At 41.3% G+C, this 19,192-nt stretch overlaps 1 protein-coding gene across 5 annotated transcripts in view; it reads right to left on the bottom strand.

Annotated features, from left to right (window-relative positions):
• Positions 1–19,192, bottom strand: part of ASXL2 (ASXL transcriptional regulator 2) — a 145,011-nt gene that overhangs the window by 68,745 nt on the left and 57,074 nt on the right. For 3 of the 5 annotated variants that reach the window (XM_006162196.3, XM_014593120.2, XM_014593121.2), the window contains exon 3: positions 18,805–18,807. The exons of the other annotated variants lie outside the window; for them this stretch is intronic. In XM_006162196.3, the coding sequence (XP_006162258.1) occupies positions 18,805–18,807 (3 nt within the window). The remainder of the gene's footprint in view (positions 1–18,804; positions 18,808–19,192) is intronic. 5 annotated transcript variants of the gene reach the window in all.

Genomic DNA, 19,192 nt, shown 5'->3' with positions numbered 1-19,192 from the left:
ACAAGTGGCACAGTGGCCATGCCCCTTAGGGGGTGCTTCCTCATTTTCCTTCTGTCTCTGTGGTAAGGCACACACTATACAGCAAAGAAGAAACAAACAAATCTGCATAGAACTATATTATATACATCCATGTGTGCGCACATGTAAACAGTAACAATAAAAATCAGGTGGACTCAATCAAAAGCAATATTCTGGTTGCGATACTAGAGTATGGCCACAATGTTACCAGTGGGAGAATCTGTATAAAAGGTTACTTCTTTTTTTTTTTTTTCCAGAGAGATTTTTGCTATAGGATGTGTGCACTTGCCAGAGAGAGAAAAAGAGACAGAAAGACAAAAAGCAAGAAATCACCTCACCCCCGAGGGGAATGGCCACACCGCAATCCCTTTACCTCCATTTGCCTCTCAGGATATTCAGCATGCACACACATGTGCCCGGGCTTGAGTTTTAGCTGCCAGATCCAGGACTTGAACCACAGTCGACTACGTGGGAGTCCAGTGATGTAACCATTATGTCATCTGTTGGTCCCAGAGCGTTATTTCTTACAACTAATTGTGACTTTGTTGTTGTTGTTGTAGCCTAAATTCTATAGTGATCAATGTATGGACAGCTCCAGTTTCTGCCCAGTCAATATCCATTCCTCTTCTACGGAAAGAAAACTATACTCTACCCTGCAGGAAACAATCTTGGCAGGACTGTCCATGAAGATGTCTCTCCAACCCTAGGCACTAGGCCAACCAAGTTCACTTTCTTGAATTTTACCCTTGAGCAGAGTACACAAAGAGTAATTCACCCTAGCGATTGCAGAATCCTTTGATTCTAGTTACCTGACCTCTTAAGCTGCCTTCATTTCTCTAATATGAAAGCCTCTTTCTTTCCTATGAGCTTGTGAGATACCCAGCATTCTTCAAATAAATCTCATTTTGCTTAAGTCATTCACATTTTATTTCCATTATTTGCACCTAGAGAATCAAAACAAAAACATACCCTACTTTGGACAAACTCAATGCAAAAACATTACCAAGTTTTAAGTTTTTAATTATAATTTTAACTTTATAAGACGTTAGTTAAGCTTTCACCCCTAACGCGCAAATGGGAGATTCTTATATATGAACTTAATGTTGAGTACAAATTTAACTGGAGTAAAAAGGAATTTTTTAAAAGAATTATTCATCTTATTTTTATTTATTATTATTATTACTACTACTAATTTGACCAGAGACAGAAAGAGAGACAGAGGGGAAAAGCAAAAAAGTAAGCCACCAGACCCAGGACCCAAACCGCAGTCAGCCATGTGCGAGTCCAGTGCCTTAGCCACCATGCCACCTGCTGGCCTATGAAAAGGAATTAAGCTCTAACCGTAAGCCAGCATACCATGTACAAGGGACACAAAAATACATGAATATGGTTCCTGCTAAAGTTTCACGGGCAAGTCGAGGATGTGTAATACATAACTATAGCACGGGAGCTGCTATAACAGAGTTGTATCTAAAATGCTCCATCGACACAAAAAGCCAGTTAAAATGAAGTAAAGGACCCAGGCTATGAGTTGAACTGTTCATGCTTGGTTTCAAATAAGCACATTCCTCTAGAGAATTTGCCAAACTTTGCTCTCAATTGGTCAGAATATAAACAAACATTTTCAATTGTATAGCTATAAAGCAAAAATTAACATACACATTTCCAAACTCTTAAGTTTCATTATTAATCTGCAGGATACTAGGTGTTCCAATGCTAGTAAGTCAAATGATGATTTTGATAAACCTAAATACAGAATTATGCTCATACAATGATTACAAACTACAAGAACAAAAAAAAGTATATTTAATGAATAAGCATTTATTTCAGATTAAAACTATTATTTACTTTCGAGACTAGTTTTATATCACAAAAATTATACATTCAAAGGCAAGTTCAAACAAACTTGTGAAAACAGTGCTTTAAAAGTGCATAACACTTCTTTAGAATAAAGTAATACTTCTTACCTTCTGTAGTTGGAACGCGCCCCAAGAAAATGAAAGGGAGAAGAAAAAAAAAAAGCTTTTAATTTTTCTTTACAAAGCAACAATAAGGCCAAAAAATAAACTGTCCCTTCTCCTCCCAGCAATATCCACAATTCCTCAAATTATCACCACCACCATCCTATTTTGCTACATAAAACATTAATTATTCTTTAACATTTACAAGTTAGCCGAAGTTATCACTGTCTAAAAGGGTCCATCACATTCAGCTAAACAGTCTAAACCACTTTAGGAAACAGTTACAGTACCTTAAGGATGGGGCAGAGTAAAACTAGTAGAGCAGTTAAGAATGAAATGTGGATACAATGTCTACTTCCCATCCTTTAATACTCTTCCCATGCACTGAATTTCAAAGAGCCATCATGAAGCCATCAGCTATGGACCATAAGGCTATTAGTCTCCCTTTGATCTAGAATGTAACTCTTTGTGAATCTAAATAGCAATGGATAAAAATACTTTCTGTCAAAACTGCACAAATTTTGTTTCTATTTTCTCACCATTAGTCCTTTTTGACTTTCCTACCAGGTTTGCAGGCTTTAAAGCAGACTGCAGTAGATAAAGAAGGTACAGGCTTAATCACAAAACCATCAACCAAACTTAAAGAAACATGGTATCAATCTCATAAACCATGTTCTTCATTCTTAAACTAAGTTCTTCATAATGAAAGCACTTCAAGGCAATTCACTCTACAGGGATTTCTGCTGCAAAGTGTGGAGAATGTTGACTTTATTTTCCTTGTTATACTTTTGCATAGGGGAAGGTGGGAGGAGGGATTAGGTGATTAGTTTTTGCATGATATAGGCTAAAACATAACCTTAAATACTGTGTGACAGAGTTTATTTTCATTTATAAGTAAATGTGTCAGATCTAGTCATGTGATTGGGACTCCCTCAAAGAGGTAAAATTTCAATTTGGTAAATGTTTATCGAACATTTGGGGGACCAGCAGTTAGCGTAATGGCTATGTTGCTGGACTCCCACCTAGGCGACCGCGGGTAATGAAGACCTTGAAAACTTCTCAGCCATTTTATTCACCTTTGGGTCTGACTTTAAATACTCTCCACCAAGATAACCATGCTTAAACATTTGCTAAAACACTCTCTTCAAGAAGAAATGAGTCAGGGAGCATTCAAGGAGTCCTGAAGGAAGATGAAGTGGACTGTAAAATTCTCAAATATAATTATAAACTTAATAGTGTGTGTATTCAGTTCTGATTGGTGTATAATCACTTAACTAATAGAAAGAAACTAATTTGCCATTACAGCTGTTTTGAAATTACATTTAAAGGCAGGATCACCCTGCACTGGGAATTGCTGCCATGGAGCCACCAAATGGATATAGCTTTAAAAAAAAAAAAAAAGAAAGAAAAAAATGTTTATCGAACATTTGGATGGTTCCCAAAGTACTTTATAAACTCAACCATAAAGCAGCTTACTACTTTGCTCAGGATAGAAGACTAAAATGTAAGAAAAATTCCTTGCTGTATAACAATTTTGAGCTCAGCAAAACAACAACTCATAAAGATCTATTTAAACGTTCATACTATTTTTTTTTTAATGTACTGGCCATTTCAGAAGCTAAGTTATTATAATGGCTGAAGTTCTTATATCAACTTCTTCCAGAAGGCAGTCTGTAATTCGACAACCACCCTAAAATTGTTATATATCAGCACACAATATAAGTTTGACTTGAAAATAATAGAGCAAATATACTAAATAAGAGTAGGGGAACCATGAATGTAAAAACGCTAGGATAAAATGAGAACAAAAACCAGAAGCAGTAGCCTGTGTTTCTAGCCTCACTGTACCAGCTACATGGCCTTGATGGAGGTGCAATCTCCATGGGCATTAATTCTTCGATAATAAAACAAGGTGTAACTTCCCCAGCTGTAATATCCTATGGCTAAAATAATGTGACAGATACAGAAAAGGGTTAGAAAAGGAAGAGGAAGAAGAAGAAAGAGGGAGGATGAGGAACGTGATAGAGATTGTCCACCATGGGGTGCTTTTGACCAAAGACGACGTGCTGTAAAACAACTGGATCAGCATCACTGGGGAGGAATGCACACCCAAGTCATTGCTTGTCCCTAAATATGCCAGTGCTGCTAGGCATCCAACACTGAGCTCTCCTTTCCAGATCGTTTTCCATGAAGAGAGAATGCTTTAGACATTCTTTGACTTCTTTCAGAGATGATCAGTAATAATTAATTTAGAACCTAGACCACTGGCCACATTCATTCATTAGTTACATAATTCACCCATACCAATCTCAGTGTGAAAGATTCAAATTTGTACCTCACCAAAATTGCTAATTATATATTTTGAATCCTTGGGATCACACTCTTTAATGGTCTAAATCAGAAAAAGGCTCAATTTGTAGATGATAAATTCATGAGCAAAGAATCTTCCGAGTTTCCTTTTTCTCTTCTACCCATGAATGGAAGGACAAGGAAAACTAATCAGAGAACAGAAAATTAATACTCTTTCCTAAAAATTCTCTCTCTGTATTAGCTGATACGAGAAAAATCAAAATAATACAGCTCTTAGGATGAGCAAAGCAGGTTAGGAAAACTACAGGGGATGGGAAGCAAAGGCAGTAAAGGCAATGGCTACTATAGAAGGCAGGGTTGACGCCTTTCTACACTGAACGCTGTAAAAGCAAAGCCTCAACAGTACGACAATGCGGTCAGCTGAGAGGAAAACCTGATCTACATCCAGCCTAAAGCTAGTACAGGTTGAGTACTTGTTTATTTTTTTAAATAATTATTATTTACTTAATTTTATTAATTATTATTATTTTTAAAATTTTGCTATAGGGCACATGCACTCATCAAAGAGAAAAAAAGAAAAGTGAGAAAACAAGCCTCCAGGTCCAGGACTCAAACTGCAGTTGGCCATGTGGGAGTCCAGCACCTTAACCACCACACTACGTACTGGCCCCAGGCTGAGTACCTCTTAACTGAAATGCTTGGGACTGAAAATGTTTGAGATTTCAATGTTGTTACACACGCGCACGTGCGTGCACACCCCCCCACACACACACACAGTTATTTGCATATGCTGGGTCAATGGAAAAGTCATGACATGTTTTTGCATAGAAAAGTTTAGGAAAAATGTGATGACTTTTCCAACAGCCAAATACATCATGAGGTATCTTGGGGAAAAATCCAAGTCTAAACACGAAAGCCACTTATGTTCCATACACACCTCCACAGCGCCTGAGGAAATTTTGAAGACTTTGGAACTGCAGCACTTTGACTGTAATCATACATGAAATCACATGCCACTGCTGACATGGGGCATCATGCCAGCTCTCAGAAAGTTTCCAATTTAGAAGCATTTCAGATGTATGGCTCAAAGGTGCTCAGTCTGTAGCAGTGAGTGATGACAGTGAAGAATCAGCATGAATGGCTTCAAAGAACACCCATGCACTGGTTTTACATGCTTGTCAGTGTGTGCTGTCAATACTATGTATACTTAATGTGTGTACTTTAGTTGTCCTTTCTTCTTTTTAAAACCAGATTATTCAAATTGCACATGGATAGTCTCTGGAGTTCGTACTCTGCTAGATACATACTGGGATGTTCAAGAGAGAAAATAATTGCAGTTTACTTCAAACCAGCCTGAAGTGGGAGGACTATTTACAATTTATGCTGGAGGATGCACATAGTTTTGTTTCTGTTTTGAAGCTTCCAGAAGTAAAAATTTTATATGTTGAAGTGTCTTTAGTACCTATATTATAAACCCAAATTTGCAACAAATGAGCAAATACAGTACCACAAAAGGAAAAAGATGCATTTTTGGAATCTGTAACACACCAGAAACTATTTATTAATTGATGTCCAAAACAAGTATTAGATATTAACCTTTGAAAATAGATGCCTACTCTACACAACCAGATTGTTGCTCCTTTTTAATATATATATATATTGGGAACCAGCAGTTAGCATAATGGCTATGTCGCTAGTCTCCCACATAGTCGACCGCGGTTCGCGTCCCAGACCCAGTGGCTTAGAACTCAGCGGGGTGCGTGTGCGTGCGTGCCCAAGATCCCGGAGGAGAATGCAGGAGAAGGGATTGCGGCGTGACCATCCCCCCTGGGGGGGGTGATTTCTCGCTTTCTGTCTCTATGTCTCTCTCTGTCTGGTGAGCGCACGCACCCTATAGCGAAAACCTCTCCAAATAAATAAATAAATAATAAAATTAAAAATATATATACCATGCCACCTGCCGGCCTCTCGCTGCTTCTTTTCTTTTCTTTTCTTTTCTTTTTTTTTTGGAGAGGTTTTTGCTATAGAGCACATGTGTTTGCCAGAACGACAGAGAGAAATAGAGAGACAGAAAGCAAGAAATCACCTTGGAGGGGGGGGATGGCCATACCACAACCCCCTCTCCTCCATTCTCCTCTCAAGATCTTGGGCATGCACGCACACGTGCCCCACGTGAGTTTAAGCCACTTGGGTCCAGGACTTGAACCACGGTCTACTACATGGGAGTCCAGCGACACAGCTATTATGCTACATGCTGGTCCCAGCTGCTCCTTTACAATAACTATCTTGACATTTATAATAAAACCAGATCCCTATACTTGAATACCTCCTTGTCCCTCATGAGACTTTTTTTTTTGGGGGGGGAGAGGTTTTTTTTGCTATAGGGCACATGTGCTCGCCAGACAGAGACACAGAAAGCGAGAAATCAATCATCCCCCAGGGGGGATGGCCACGCTGCAATCCCTTCTCCTCCATTCTCCTCTCTGGATCTTGGGCACACACGCACACGCACCTGGCATGAGTTTAAGCCACTGGGTCCGGGACTCGAACCACGGTTGACTACGTAGGAGTCCAGCGACACAGCCATTACACTAACTGCTGGTCCCCTCATGAGATTTTAAAACCTTTTCAGGGGGAAGTAGGAGCCTGCAATATACCCTTAAGGAAGGCTTAATTAATCAATGTCCTCATAGTACCAGTTTATCCCTCAATTCTTCTCTACAGTTAATGGCAATAAATTAATCAGGAAGGCTCTGACTCATTTTTTTACGTCTTCCTTCCTCTCACCGCCCACTCCAATTCATCTGGAAGTCCTGTCCCCGCTATCTGAAACATATCTCCCATCTTTCTAGCTCTATTTACCTTCCCCTTAATCCAAACCACTGCTGCATCCTGCCTCATCCACTACAAGAGCCTCCCTATTAGTTTCCCTGATCCCTTCAACTCCTGACAGCTTCAATCTATTCTTCATAAAGCAGCCCATAATACTTTATCTAAAACATAAACCAAACTCAAACTGCTTATGATCTTGTCGTTGTCAGATGCAAATGTCCAAAGTAGGTACTATTTCCCTGTGAGACCGACTACTCACAGGCTTAACAGTTACCCAGGTGATGCGCTCACACTGGTTTGCTGTGTTCTCTTTGCAGCCACCTTTTTATGGGCAAAAGAATCAAGCACTAATTATGGAAGTAGTGCACCCTGGGTTCAAAACTCCTAGTCATAAAACACTTGTGTTAAATGGCCTATAACAGACTGAGATAATCTCTCTTACTGTGCTTTTAAAATGACTAGTAAACAAAGGCTACTCCAAACTCCAGAATTTTATTCTAACCCAAGAAAAGTCAATGACTCTGACTTAAAGTTTATGGCGTAATTATTAAAGTTGCTATGAATTCCACAGGCTGTCTCTGTGGCACAGTGGTTAGCGGAGCCAGATCCTGGGGCCAGCAGGTGGAGTAGCAGTTAAGGCACTGGACTTCCACATGGTCCAGCCCAGTTGGGAGTCACAGACCCACCTGGGGCCTTGAAACTCTGTGCCCTGCACATGTGCGTGCATGCCCCAAGTCCCAAGAGAACAGAGAAGAGACTGCCCATGGCCATCCCCCCCTCACTCCCCTGGGTGATTTCTCGCTGTTTCTCTCTTGTCTCACTGGTGAGTACACATGCCCTATAGCAAAAATCTCTTAAAAAAAAAAAAAAAAGAGCCAGATCTCACATGGTCAAATGTGTAGTTCAAGTCCTGGGCCCAGCAGCTTGAGAAACATGCTGGGCTCACGTGCATGTGTCCAAAACCCTGATAAGCATGAGATCTGGAGATGGGCCTGCGGTGTGACCATCCCTCACAGGGGGGTGCTTGTTCTCCACTCCCCCTGTAAGTGGCAAAACACTCACACACACACACACACACACACACACACACACACACACACACACTGATCTGAACTTCTGCCACTGGTAATAAAGGCACAGCAAGCCAATGGCAGTCAGTCCCTCCCTCCCTCTTCCTACCGGTAACACATACTGTAACTAAAAACTGCATAGAAATACAAAAAGCAATTTTTCATTAAAAAAAACCTGTATGTTTTTTTTTTTTTTTTTGCTATAGGGCGCGTGCGCTCGCCAGACAGACAGAGAGAGACAGAGAGATAGAAAGCGAGAAATCACCCCCCAGAGGGGATGGCCACGCCGCAATCCCTTCTCCTCCATTCTCCTCTCGGGATCTTGCGCACACACGCACACGTGCCCGGCGTGAGTTTAAGCCACTGGGTCCGGGACTCGAACTGCAGTCGACTACATGGGAGTCCAGTGACATAGCCATTACGCTAACTGCTGGTCCCAAAAAAACCTGTATGTTAATGCTTCCGGCAGCATTATTCACTACACCCAAGCATAACAGCCCAAATGCCCATCGGTGGGTGAATGGATTTTTAAAATGTGCCATATGGGGAACCAGCAGTTAGCGTAATGGCTATGTCGCTGGACTCCCACGTAGTCGACCGCGGTTTGTGTCCCGGACCCGGTGGCTTAAAACTCACACCGGGCGCGTGTGCGTGCGTGCCCAAGATCCCGAGAGGAGAATGGAGGAGAAGGGATTGCAGCGTGACCATCCCCCCTGGGAGGTGATTTCTCGCTTTCTGTCTCTATGTCTCTCTCTGTCTGTCTGGTGAGCGCACGCGCTCTATAGCGAAAACCTCTCAAAAAAAAAAAAGTGCCATATGCATACAAAGGAACATTATTTGGCAAATGAAGGAATTAAGTACTGATAAATGCCATAACATGAATAAATCTTCAAATAATTATATTAAGTGAAAGAAGCTCAGCACAAAATGATATGTTTCTGTTTGTATGAAATATCCAAAACAGGCAAACTCATGGAAACAGAAAGGAGACATGTGGGAGAAGAAAGGGCTGGGGGGCGGGGGGCGATAGGTAATGAGTATGGGGATTTTTGGTGGGGAGGGTTGAAAATGCTTTGAGTATACTAAAATCCACTAACTTTCATTCTTTTTATTTTTGTTTTGTTTTTCCACTAACATTTTTAAATGGTGACTTTCATGGCTTTTGAATTATTACTCAATTTTTTTTAAAGATATTTTTGCTATAGGGCATGTGTGCTCGCCAGTGAGACAAGAGAGACAGAGAGAAAGAAAGCAAGAAATCACCCCTTAGGGGGATGGCCAAACCCCAATCCCGTCTCTGGGGATTTTCAGCATGCTCGCACATGAGTTTTAAGCTGCCAGGTCCAGGACTCAAACCAGAGGAGTCCAGCAATGTAACCATTATGCCATATGCTGGTCCCATGACTCAATTTTTAAAAAGCAAACTAAAGCACCAGAAATTTAGAACACTGTCATACTGGGGACAGCAGGTGGCGTAGTGGTTAAGGCGCTGGATTCCTACATGGACGAACATGGACAGAGTCCCGGACCTGGCAGCTTAAAATTCGCACCAGGCACCAGGAATTGCAGTGTGGCCATCCCTCCTGAGGGGTGATTTTGTACTTTCCCTCTCCCTGTCTCTGTCTCTCCACCAAGTTCTATGGTATTACTGGGGGGAGTGCTGTCATACTGAAGAGAAAAATCAAAACCTGATTCATGAGGTAAGTAGTAAAGAATTTTACCTTAACACAGAGAGAGGTTTGGCTTTTGTCCTTGGCTTCCAGCAAGTAATCACTAGCCCCTCAACGAGCCTTGGATAATCCAGACAGTAACAATGTGATTTAGTCAGGCTTTGAACCACCCAACAAAGTGATTTAGGGAAGGGCCTTGGGTCATTTGACCTCTGGAGGAGCTGGAGCCTGGAGCCCAAGGTCAGCCACACGGGTAATCAATCATGCCTACATGAGGAAGCCAGGCTCGAAGAGCTCTGCTGGCTGGCAATACTCTGCACATTCTGTCACACTCCGATGCTTATGAAGCAGCACTGTCCTGAGTCCACGGGTGGAAGACCGCTGGGAACTCTGTATTCAGTCTTTATTTTCCTTGACTCAGCCCTTCGTATCTTTTCTCTTGGCTGACCCTAATCAGTGTCCTTTTCCTATATTCCTCCCATAACCAGGAGTATAATGACTTTCAGGGAGTTCCACGAGTCCTTCTAAGCAAATTACAGAACTTTGCAAGTGCTTTAGAAGACCTCTGAAACATACAGCTGGTTAATAATAAAGGCCTTCATGAGGACTGTTCCCTCTAACTTTGGTTTTCCTCTCACCACTGAGGATAAATGGCAGGTCCTAACTGGGGATAGGAAACCTCTAAGAGAAGCCCTGAAGACCAAAAAGGAGGGGGGAATGAAAGGGCCCTGTGGGCAAGAGAGGGATGGGGGTGGGGACAGGAATTCCAGAGAGAAGAGGACTGGAGAAAGAAACCCCCTAATGCCTACACAAGGCTGGGGTTTATCCTGAACTATGCATACTTGAGACATTACCAACTAACACAGCAAGAGGTTTGAGAACTGAACCACTGCTCAAGTCTTAGACTAACCCTGCGTGGCACGTGCATCTGAAACAGCAGGGGCTTTGAAAATTCCACTAATAAATAAATCAACACCTATAAGAGGTGAGAAAGCACATGTAGTATGAGATCAGATGGGCTGATTGCCTACTTTAAAAACAGCAATGATCAACTACAAAAGTGTTTTTTTTTAACCAGAAAAACAGCCCCAAACATAATATTCAAGATGTCAAGAATATAATATTAAATTTTTTGATATAGAAGGATGCAGGAAAACATGAGGAACTTTCAAAGAAAAAGACAATCAACACTTGCCAATTCTTTTTTTTTTTCTTTTTGAGAGGTTTTTGCTATAGGTCACGTGCACTCGCCAGACAGACAGACAGAGACATAGAGACAGAAAGTGAGAAATCACCCCCCAGAGGGGAGGGTCACGCCGCAATCCCTTCTCCTCTCAGGATCTTGGGCACGCACGCACACACGCCTGGCGTGAGTTTTAAGCCACCGGGTCCGGGACACGAACCGCGATCGACTACGTGGGAGTCGACTACGTGGGAGTCCAGCGACATACCCACTATGCTAATTGCTGGTTCCCCAACACTTGCCAATTCTGAGATTATCCAGATGTCAGAATTATCAGACAAAACCTACAAAGTATTTATTATAACTAAACTCCACAAAGTTAAGATAAATGAACTTGAAATTGATATAAAGACAGATTTTCACCAGAGAAACTATTAAACAAGAATATAATGAGAACTGAAAGATACAATAACAGAAAAAAAAACTCAGTGGATAAATTCATTAAGTGAATGGATATGACAGAAAAAAAGAGGAAATGTGATAATAGAACAATGATAATTTTGTAATCTGAAATACAGACAGAGAAAGATTGGAAAAAAATTATTAGAGATTCAAGGAACACTGATAAAATACTAGAAGGTAATCGTGTCAGTGAACTCCCAGAAAAAAAGGAACGTGGTGAAGAAAAAAATATTTGCAGGTCAGCCCCTTAGTGCAGCAGTTAAACCTGTGGGTAGGAAGCCATGGCCCACAGCATTTGTGTCCCAGGTATGGTGGCCTGAAAAACACTCCAGGTACATGTGTGTGCACGCCCAAAATATTGATGGGATGAAGAAATGGAGTAAAAAGTACTATAGTGTGACCATGACCCACTAGATTCTCTCTCTCTCTCTCTCCTTCTCTGAGAAGTCCCCATGCTCTTTGGCAATAAGGAGGAAAGGGACCAGCAGATGGCGAAATGATTATGCCACTGGACTCCCACCTAGTCAACTGCAGTTCGAGTCCCAGACCTGGTGACTTAAAACACACTGAATGTGTATGCATGCGTGTCTAAGATCATGAGAGGAGAATTGAGAAGGGATCGTGGTGTGGCCATCCCCCTAGGGGGTGATTTCTTACTTTCTGTCTCTGTCTCTCCAGTGAGAACATGCACCCTATAGCAAAAACCTCTTAGAAAGAAAAAATATTTGAGGAAAAATGACTGAAAACTTGTCAAAATGGGAAACGACATAAAGTTACAGATTCAAAAAGCTCAGTTTATCCTGAACAGATTGAACACAGAGAAATTCATACTTAGGCACGTAAATTAATCTGCTGAGGGACCAGAGGATGGTGCGCCCGTAAAAGGTATGGCTCGGTGAAGCAATCCCACATGGGAAGGTTGAAGGTTACCTGTTGAAGTCCAGAGATTTCCCTGAGTATGTTGGACATGCATGTGCCCATTGTCTGAGGCTGACTGAAAGTGGGACATAAATTGGGGTGTCAAAATGCAGTTTTGGGTGCTGTCTCCTGCACCCACCTCCACACCTGGTGCCTCTCTCTCATGGATGAAACAATAAACTTTTTAAAAATAAAATAAATCTCCTGAAAACAAAACATAATAAAATTATCTTGAAAAAAGTCAGAGAAAATAATTACCTACTTACAGGAGGGCAAGGACAAAAAATCATGGATTTCTAATTAGAAAGAGAGGCCATAAGGCAGGAGTACAGCATTTTTAAATAAAAGAACTGTTAACAGAGTTTTATATCCAGCAAAAATATCCTTCAAAACAAATGTAAAGCAAGCAAGCAAGCAAAAAAAGACAAGCTCAGATAAAGGAAAGTTAAGAAAATTAATCACAAACAGACCTGCTCTAAAAGAAATATTAAAAAGAAGTTCTCCAGATTGAAAGAAAACACTATCAGAGGAACATCTGGAACTTAAGGGATAAAGGAAGAACAAAACAAATAGTAAGCATCTAGATGAACAGAGTCTTTAACTCTCTGACTATGGAAAGCAAAATTAACAGTGTCTGATGGGATTTTTCTGTATATGAGATGCAATATATATGACAACTGCAACACAGAGGACGTAAGGGTTATTGAGCATCTGTATTTTATTTGAGGTAGTAAAATATCAACTCCAAGAAGCCTCTGAAAGGTTTAAGGTGTATATTACAAACTCTAGAGCAACTATTAAAACAAGCAAAGATATACTCAAAAGCCAGTAAATAAAATAAAATAGCGTATTACAAAACAGTCGATTCAAAAGGCAATAGAGAGGGGACAGTGAAACAAACAAACAAAAAGAAAGAAAATGAGAAAATAAGCAATAAAATGGAAGAATAGATCTTTAAAATGCCAATAGTAAGATCAGACTTTTTTTAAAAAACTTTTTTTTTTTGAGAGGTTTTTCACTATAGGGCGCGTGCGCTCGCCAGACAGACAGACAAAGACAGAGAGACAGAAAGCGAGAAATCACCCACCAGGGGAGATGGCCACGCAGCAATCCCTTCTCCTCCATGCTCCTCTCGGGATCTTGGGCACGCACGCACACATGCTCGGCGTGAGTTTTAAGCCACCAGGTCCGGGACACGAACCGCAGTCGACTACGTGTGAGTCCAGCGACATAGCCATTACGCTAACTGCTAGTTCCCAAGATCAGACTTTTTTCATTTTTAATTTGTTAGATATGTATCACTTGCGACAGAGAGAAGTAAAGTGAGAAAGCACCCTCCCCCTACCCACCCCGGCCTGTGGGATATGGTCACACTGCAACCCTTTCTCTTCCATTTCTCCTTCTACAATTTTGGGCACATACACACACATCCAGTGTGTTTTTCAAGCAGCAGGGTCTGGGATTCAAACCTTACAGTTGGCTGTGTGAGTTCCAGCTCTTTTAACCACCATGCCACCAGACAGCCCCAAATTGGACATTTTAAGAACTAAATGCTGGGGCCAGAAGTTGGCATAATGGCTGTCGCTGGAGTCCCATGTAGTCAACTGTGGTTCGAGTCCCAGACCTGTTGGCTTAAACTGACGCTAGGCACATGTGCATGCATGTCCAAGATCCCAAGAGGAGAATGGAGAAGGGATTGCAGCGTGGCCATCCCCCCTGGGGGGTGATTTCTCGCTTTCTGTCTCTCTCTGTCTTTCTGGCGAGCACATGTGCCCTATAGCAAAAATCTCTTAAAAAAAAAAAAGAAAGAACTAAATATTATCCTCAAAAAACCCACCATAAGTATACTAAAAATATACATAAGTTAAATGAATGGAAAAAATACATATCATGTCAACACTAATCAAAAGTGACTCTATTGGGCTGGCCCCTTGGCACAGTGGTTAAGGGAGCTGGATCCCACATGGTCAACCACAATTCAAATACCGATTCTGGTGGTTTGAAAAACACTTTGGCATGTGTGGGTATACCCAAACCCTGATAAGATGGACTAGTGGAGGAGAAGGGACAGTGACAGGACCATGCCTCACTGGCGTGCTTTCTCCCTCTCCTTCTCTCTGCTGCTCTCTGGTCACCACATGTGTCCTCTGGTTTTTTTTTTTTAATGGTCCTACTAATATCTAAGTCAAGGGTCTGACAAGGTGGTATGGTGGTTAAGGTACTGGACTCACACATGGCTGACTGCAGTTCCTGAACCTGACGGATTGCTTTCTCACTTTCTCTCTCACTCTCTCTGGTCAAATTAAAAAATAAATAACAACAACAACAAATAAAAATAATTTTAAAAAAGATCAGTCAATTTGGGGATGGCATGGCGGTTATGTCTCTGGACTCACACAGGGCAATCGTGTTCAAGTCCCAGACCTTGTGACTTGAAACATACACCAGGCATGTGTACTGTGTACATGCCAAAGATCCCAAGAGGAGAATGGAGGAGAAGGGATTGGGGTGTGGCTATCTGCCCCCCCCCCTCGGGGGTGATTTCTCACTTTCCCTCTCACTGTCTCTGTCTCTCTCCACTCCCACCCCCCTCACCTTCCCAACCCTCCACCAAGTGCACGCACCCTAAGGCAAAAAAATCTCAAAAGAAAAAACAGTCAACATAGACTTCACAACAAAGACTATTACCAGGGCTAAAGAGCCTCATTATGTACTAATAACAGAATTGCATTTGCCCCACAAACAAATATATGAGGCAAAAACTGGAAATACTTGGGGCTAGGTGGTACTGCACCAGTAAACTGCAATGCTCTGTGAAGTTGCACCATGTGGGAAGGTTTCAGGCTCATGTCTGAAGACCTCCCTGAGTATGCCAGGCACTGCATGCTCAAGATCCAGGGCTGGTTGCAGTGGTGGGAAGGGAATCACAGCACCAGGAAACTGTTGTGGGTATTGTCTAGCTCTCTCTGCCTCTCTCTCTCACTCATAGATAAAACAGTATTTTTTTTTAAAAGAAAACCTAAAAGAACTAAAAGGAATAACAGATATGCAATTATGATGAAAGACTTAAACATTCATCTCAGGAATCGATACAAGTAGACAAAGATATCAGAAAAGAAATCAAAGACCTGAGTAACACTATTTACCACTGATCTGACACTTACAGAACATGCTACCCCAAACCAGAAGAAAGCACAATAACCACTCTCTTTAAGCATGAATGGAACATTCACATACACCAAGAAAGACCACACCCTTACTTATAAAAATGGTAAAAATGACCAAAAAATAAAGAAAAATCAATGAAACAGAACTCTGGTTTGATTTTTTTAATCAATGAAATTAGTAAATCTCTATAAAGATGGATGAAACAGGAGAGAAAATACAAATAACTATTATCAGGAACGAAATAGAGAAGTCATTAGCCATTACAGAATCTGTACCATTAAAAGGACACTGAGGTGAGGCCAGCAGGTGCCGTGGTGGTTAAGAGCGTGGGACTCCCACACAGCCAACCAAGTTTGAGTCCTGGACCTGGTGGCTTGCTTTCTTCTTCTCTCTCTCTTTCTCTCTCTCATTCTGACCCTCTCTGATCAAATGAAAATAAATAAAATTAAATAAAACAATTCTTTTTTTAAAAAAAGGAAAGTGAGGGAACAATACAAACAACTTTGTACTCATTAATTCGGCAACTCAGAAGGACCAACCAGAGACGACGAACTATTAATACCAAAACTCAAAGACGATGAAACAGATAATCCACATAGTTTTGTAACTATTAAATAAGAAGTAAGACTTGGAACTAAAAAACTCCTGAATCCTAGCCATGGTAGCCTGTGCCTATCAACAGTCCCAACTACTCTGGAGGTTGAAGCAGAAAGACTGCAACGTAATGAGATCGTCTCGAAAAAATTCCTTAAACCTCCCAAGAAAAGAAACATTCAGGTCCAGTGGTTTAAGTGGTTTAATTCCATGAAGCATTTAAAGAGCATCAATTTTATATAATATCTTCCAGCAAACAGAAGAGGAGAAAACACTTAATTTATCCTATAAGACCAGTGTTACTTTGATATCATAATTAAACTATTACGGTACTACAATAAGAGAACTACAAATCAATATTTCTCATGAACTGAAAAACAAAAGTTCTCAACAAATATATTAGTAAACCAAATAGAGTAACGTACAAAAAGAAGTATACACCACATCCAAGTAGGATTTTATTATAGGTGTGCAGGCTAGCTTGGTCCTCAAAAATTAATGTAATCTGTCATATCAACCAAATAAATAAAATTATATAATTCTATTGACTGACACAGAAGAAGCATTTGATGGAATTCAATGCTGATTCATGATAAAAACTCTCAGCTAACTTGGAATAGGGTGTTACTGGTTGAATTATGTCCGCCCCCCCCCCACATAGGTCCTAATGACTCCCAGTACCCATGACTGTGACCACATATAGAAGTAATCAACTTAAAAATGAGGTCATACTACAGTAGGGTGACTAACCCAGCGACTGATACCCATGTAAGATGACAGAAATTTGGACATGGACCTGGGCAGAATGCCATGTGAAGATAGAGACCAAGATTAGAGTGAAGCATATACAAGCCAAGAACTCCAAGGTTTCTTGGCAACTACCAGGGAGGAGAGAAATATGGAACAGAGACTCCCTCAGAACCCTCAGAATGAACCAACTCTGCCAACACCTTGATTTCAGAATGCTAGTCTTCTGAACTGGGCTTTAAGCCACCAATTTATGGTACTTTGTTGTGGCAGCCCTAGGAAACTCACACAGAGGAGAACGTACCCTCTTAATAAAGAGGATCTAAAAAACCTTCAGCTAATGTCGTACTCAATGGTAAAAGACAAGGCTTTCCTGATGGGCACAAGGCAAGGACGTGTTCTTGTACCACTCCTGCTCGATGTATTATAGTACTGAGAGTTCTAGCCAGCACGATTAGGGAAATAAAGAAAAAAGCAGAGACAGCTCCATTGGCTTAGTGATCAAGTGTCTGTATTATAATGTTTCATAATTAATATATTTGTTAGATACAGTCTAAGTTTGAAATAGTTCTCTTTTTTTGAGAGAGAGATTTTCGCTATAGGGCGTGTGCGCTCGCCAGACAGAGAGAGACATAGAGACAGAAAGTGAGAAATCACCCCCCAGGGGAGAGGGCCACGCCGCAATCCCTTCTCCTCCATTCTCCTCTCGGGATCTTGGGCACGCATGCACACGCGCCCAGCGTGAGTTTTAAGCCACCGGGTCCAGGACACGAACCAGGGTCAACTACGTGGGAGTCCAGCAACATAGCCATTACACTAACTGCTGGTTCCCGAGTTTGAAATAGTTCTTTACAATTTTTTAATTTAAGGGCCAGCCCTGTAGCCTAGTGGTTAAGGGAGCTGGATCCACATGGCTGATTCCATTCAAACTCAAGCTCTAGAAACTTGAGGGGAAAAAAAAAAAGAAAATGAAAAAAGAATACAAGCCAGGCACGTGTGTGAGTGCTCACAATTCCAACAGAGAGCCAGTAGGTGGCAGAGTGGAACGGTAGGTAAGACATTGGGTGCCACATGGCCAACTCCAGATTCAAGTACTGGACCCAGCAGCTTGAAAAACACAGCAGGCATATGTGCATGCATGCCCAAAATCCCGAAAGGAGAATGGAAAAGGGATGGTGACATGCCCATTCCCCCAGGGAGTGGTTTATCACTTTTCCTATCTCTTTCTCTCTGGAGAGCGCATGTACCATTATTAACAAAAACTAAACAAAAACAACAAAAAAAGATAAGACCAGCCTCATAGCCTGGTGGTTAAGGGAACCAGATTCCATATGGCCAACTGCAGTCTGTCCTGACCCTGGCAGCTTGAAAAACATGGCAGGTGCATATGCATAATGCCCAGAATCCTGATAGGTTGGAAAAATGAAGAAGAGGCTGCAGTGTGACCACACCACACTAGGACGTGTTTTTTCCTTTTCCCGGTCTCTCTGGCAGATATACATGCTCTCTAGCAATTTTTTTTTTTAAAAAAGATGAGAATTAAAATCTACAACATGCAATGGCTGTTTATCAAGAATATACTGTTGTCGAGAAGAAGCCACGGGCCTTCAGGACAAGGTTCCACATGGCTACAGTGAACTAGATTTTTAAGGGAATGAAGATTTTCTACTAATAATTCAGCCTCCAACAAACGAGCTAGCGGTAGGGAGCCGCCCTCTGAACCCCCAGCCTTCTCTCTCTGTCTCTCAGTTCCTGTCTCTCCCTGCTTCTGTCTTCCCTTTTTTTTTTTTTTTTTTGGAAATTTTTCTTTTTTCCCTTTTTTTTTTTTTTTAAAGAAAAAGGCCTAGTTTTCCTCTGGCTCTTAGCTCCACCTTCTTTCTTGTTAATTTTCGCTCTGCTCCTCCCATCCAGGCAGAAGAAGCCTCGGGCCTTCAGGACAAGGTTCCACATGGCTACAGTGAACTAGATTTTTCGCGCGCTGTGCAAGCGCACCGTGTGGTTTTCTATTTTGTGATTTTTTTAAAAAAAAGAACCATAATTACAAATTTTTAATTTTTCAAATTTTTGTCTTTTTTTCTCTTTTTGTTGTTTTTCTCTGTCTCGTTTTCCTTTTTCTTGTCTCTTCACCCTCCAGTATCCTTTCAATGTGTTTTTAGACAGATCTAAGAGCACTGTAGCTAAACATCCAAATACTAATAGGGTTAAAATATTCCCCACTATCTACTGAATCTGCTGCACCAGCAAGCACAATAGAACAGC

This window comes from Tupaia chinensis, unplaced genomic scaffold (assembly GCF_000334495.1).
Source record: "Tupaia chinensis unplaced genomic scaffold, TupChi_1.0 Scaffold139757_1, whole genome shotgun sequence".
NCBI lineage: Eukaryota > Metazoa > Chordata > Mammalia > Scandentia > Tupaiidae > Tupaia > Tupaia belangeri.
Note: the sequence above shows the minus strand (reverse complement) of the source record. Positions and strands in the feature narration are given on the sequence as shown.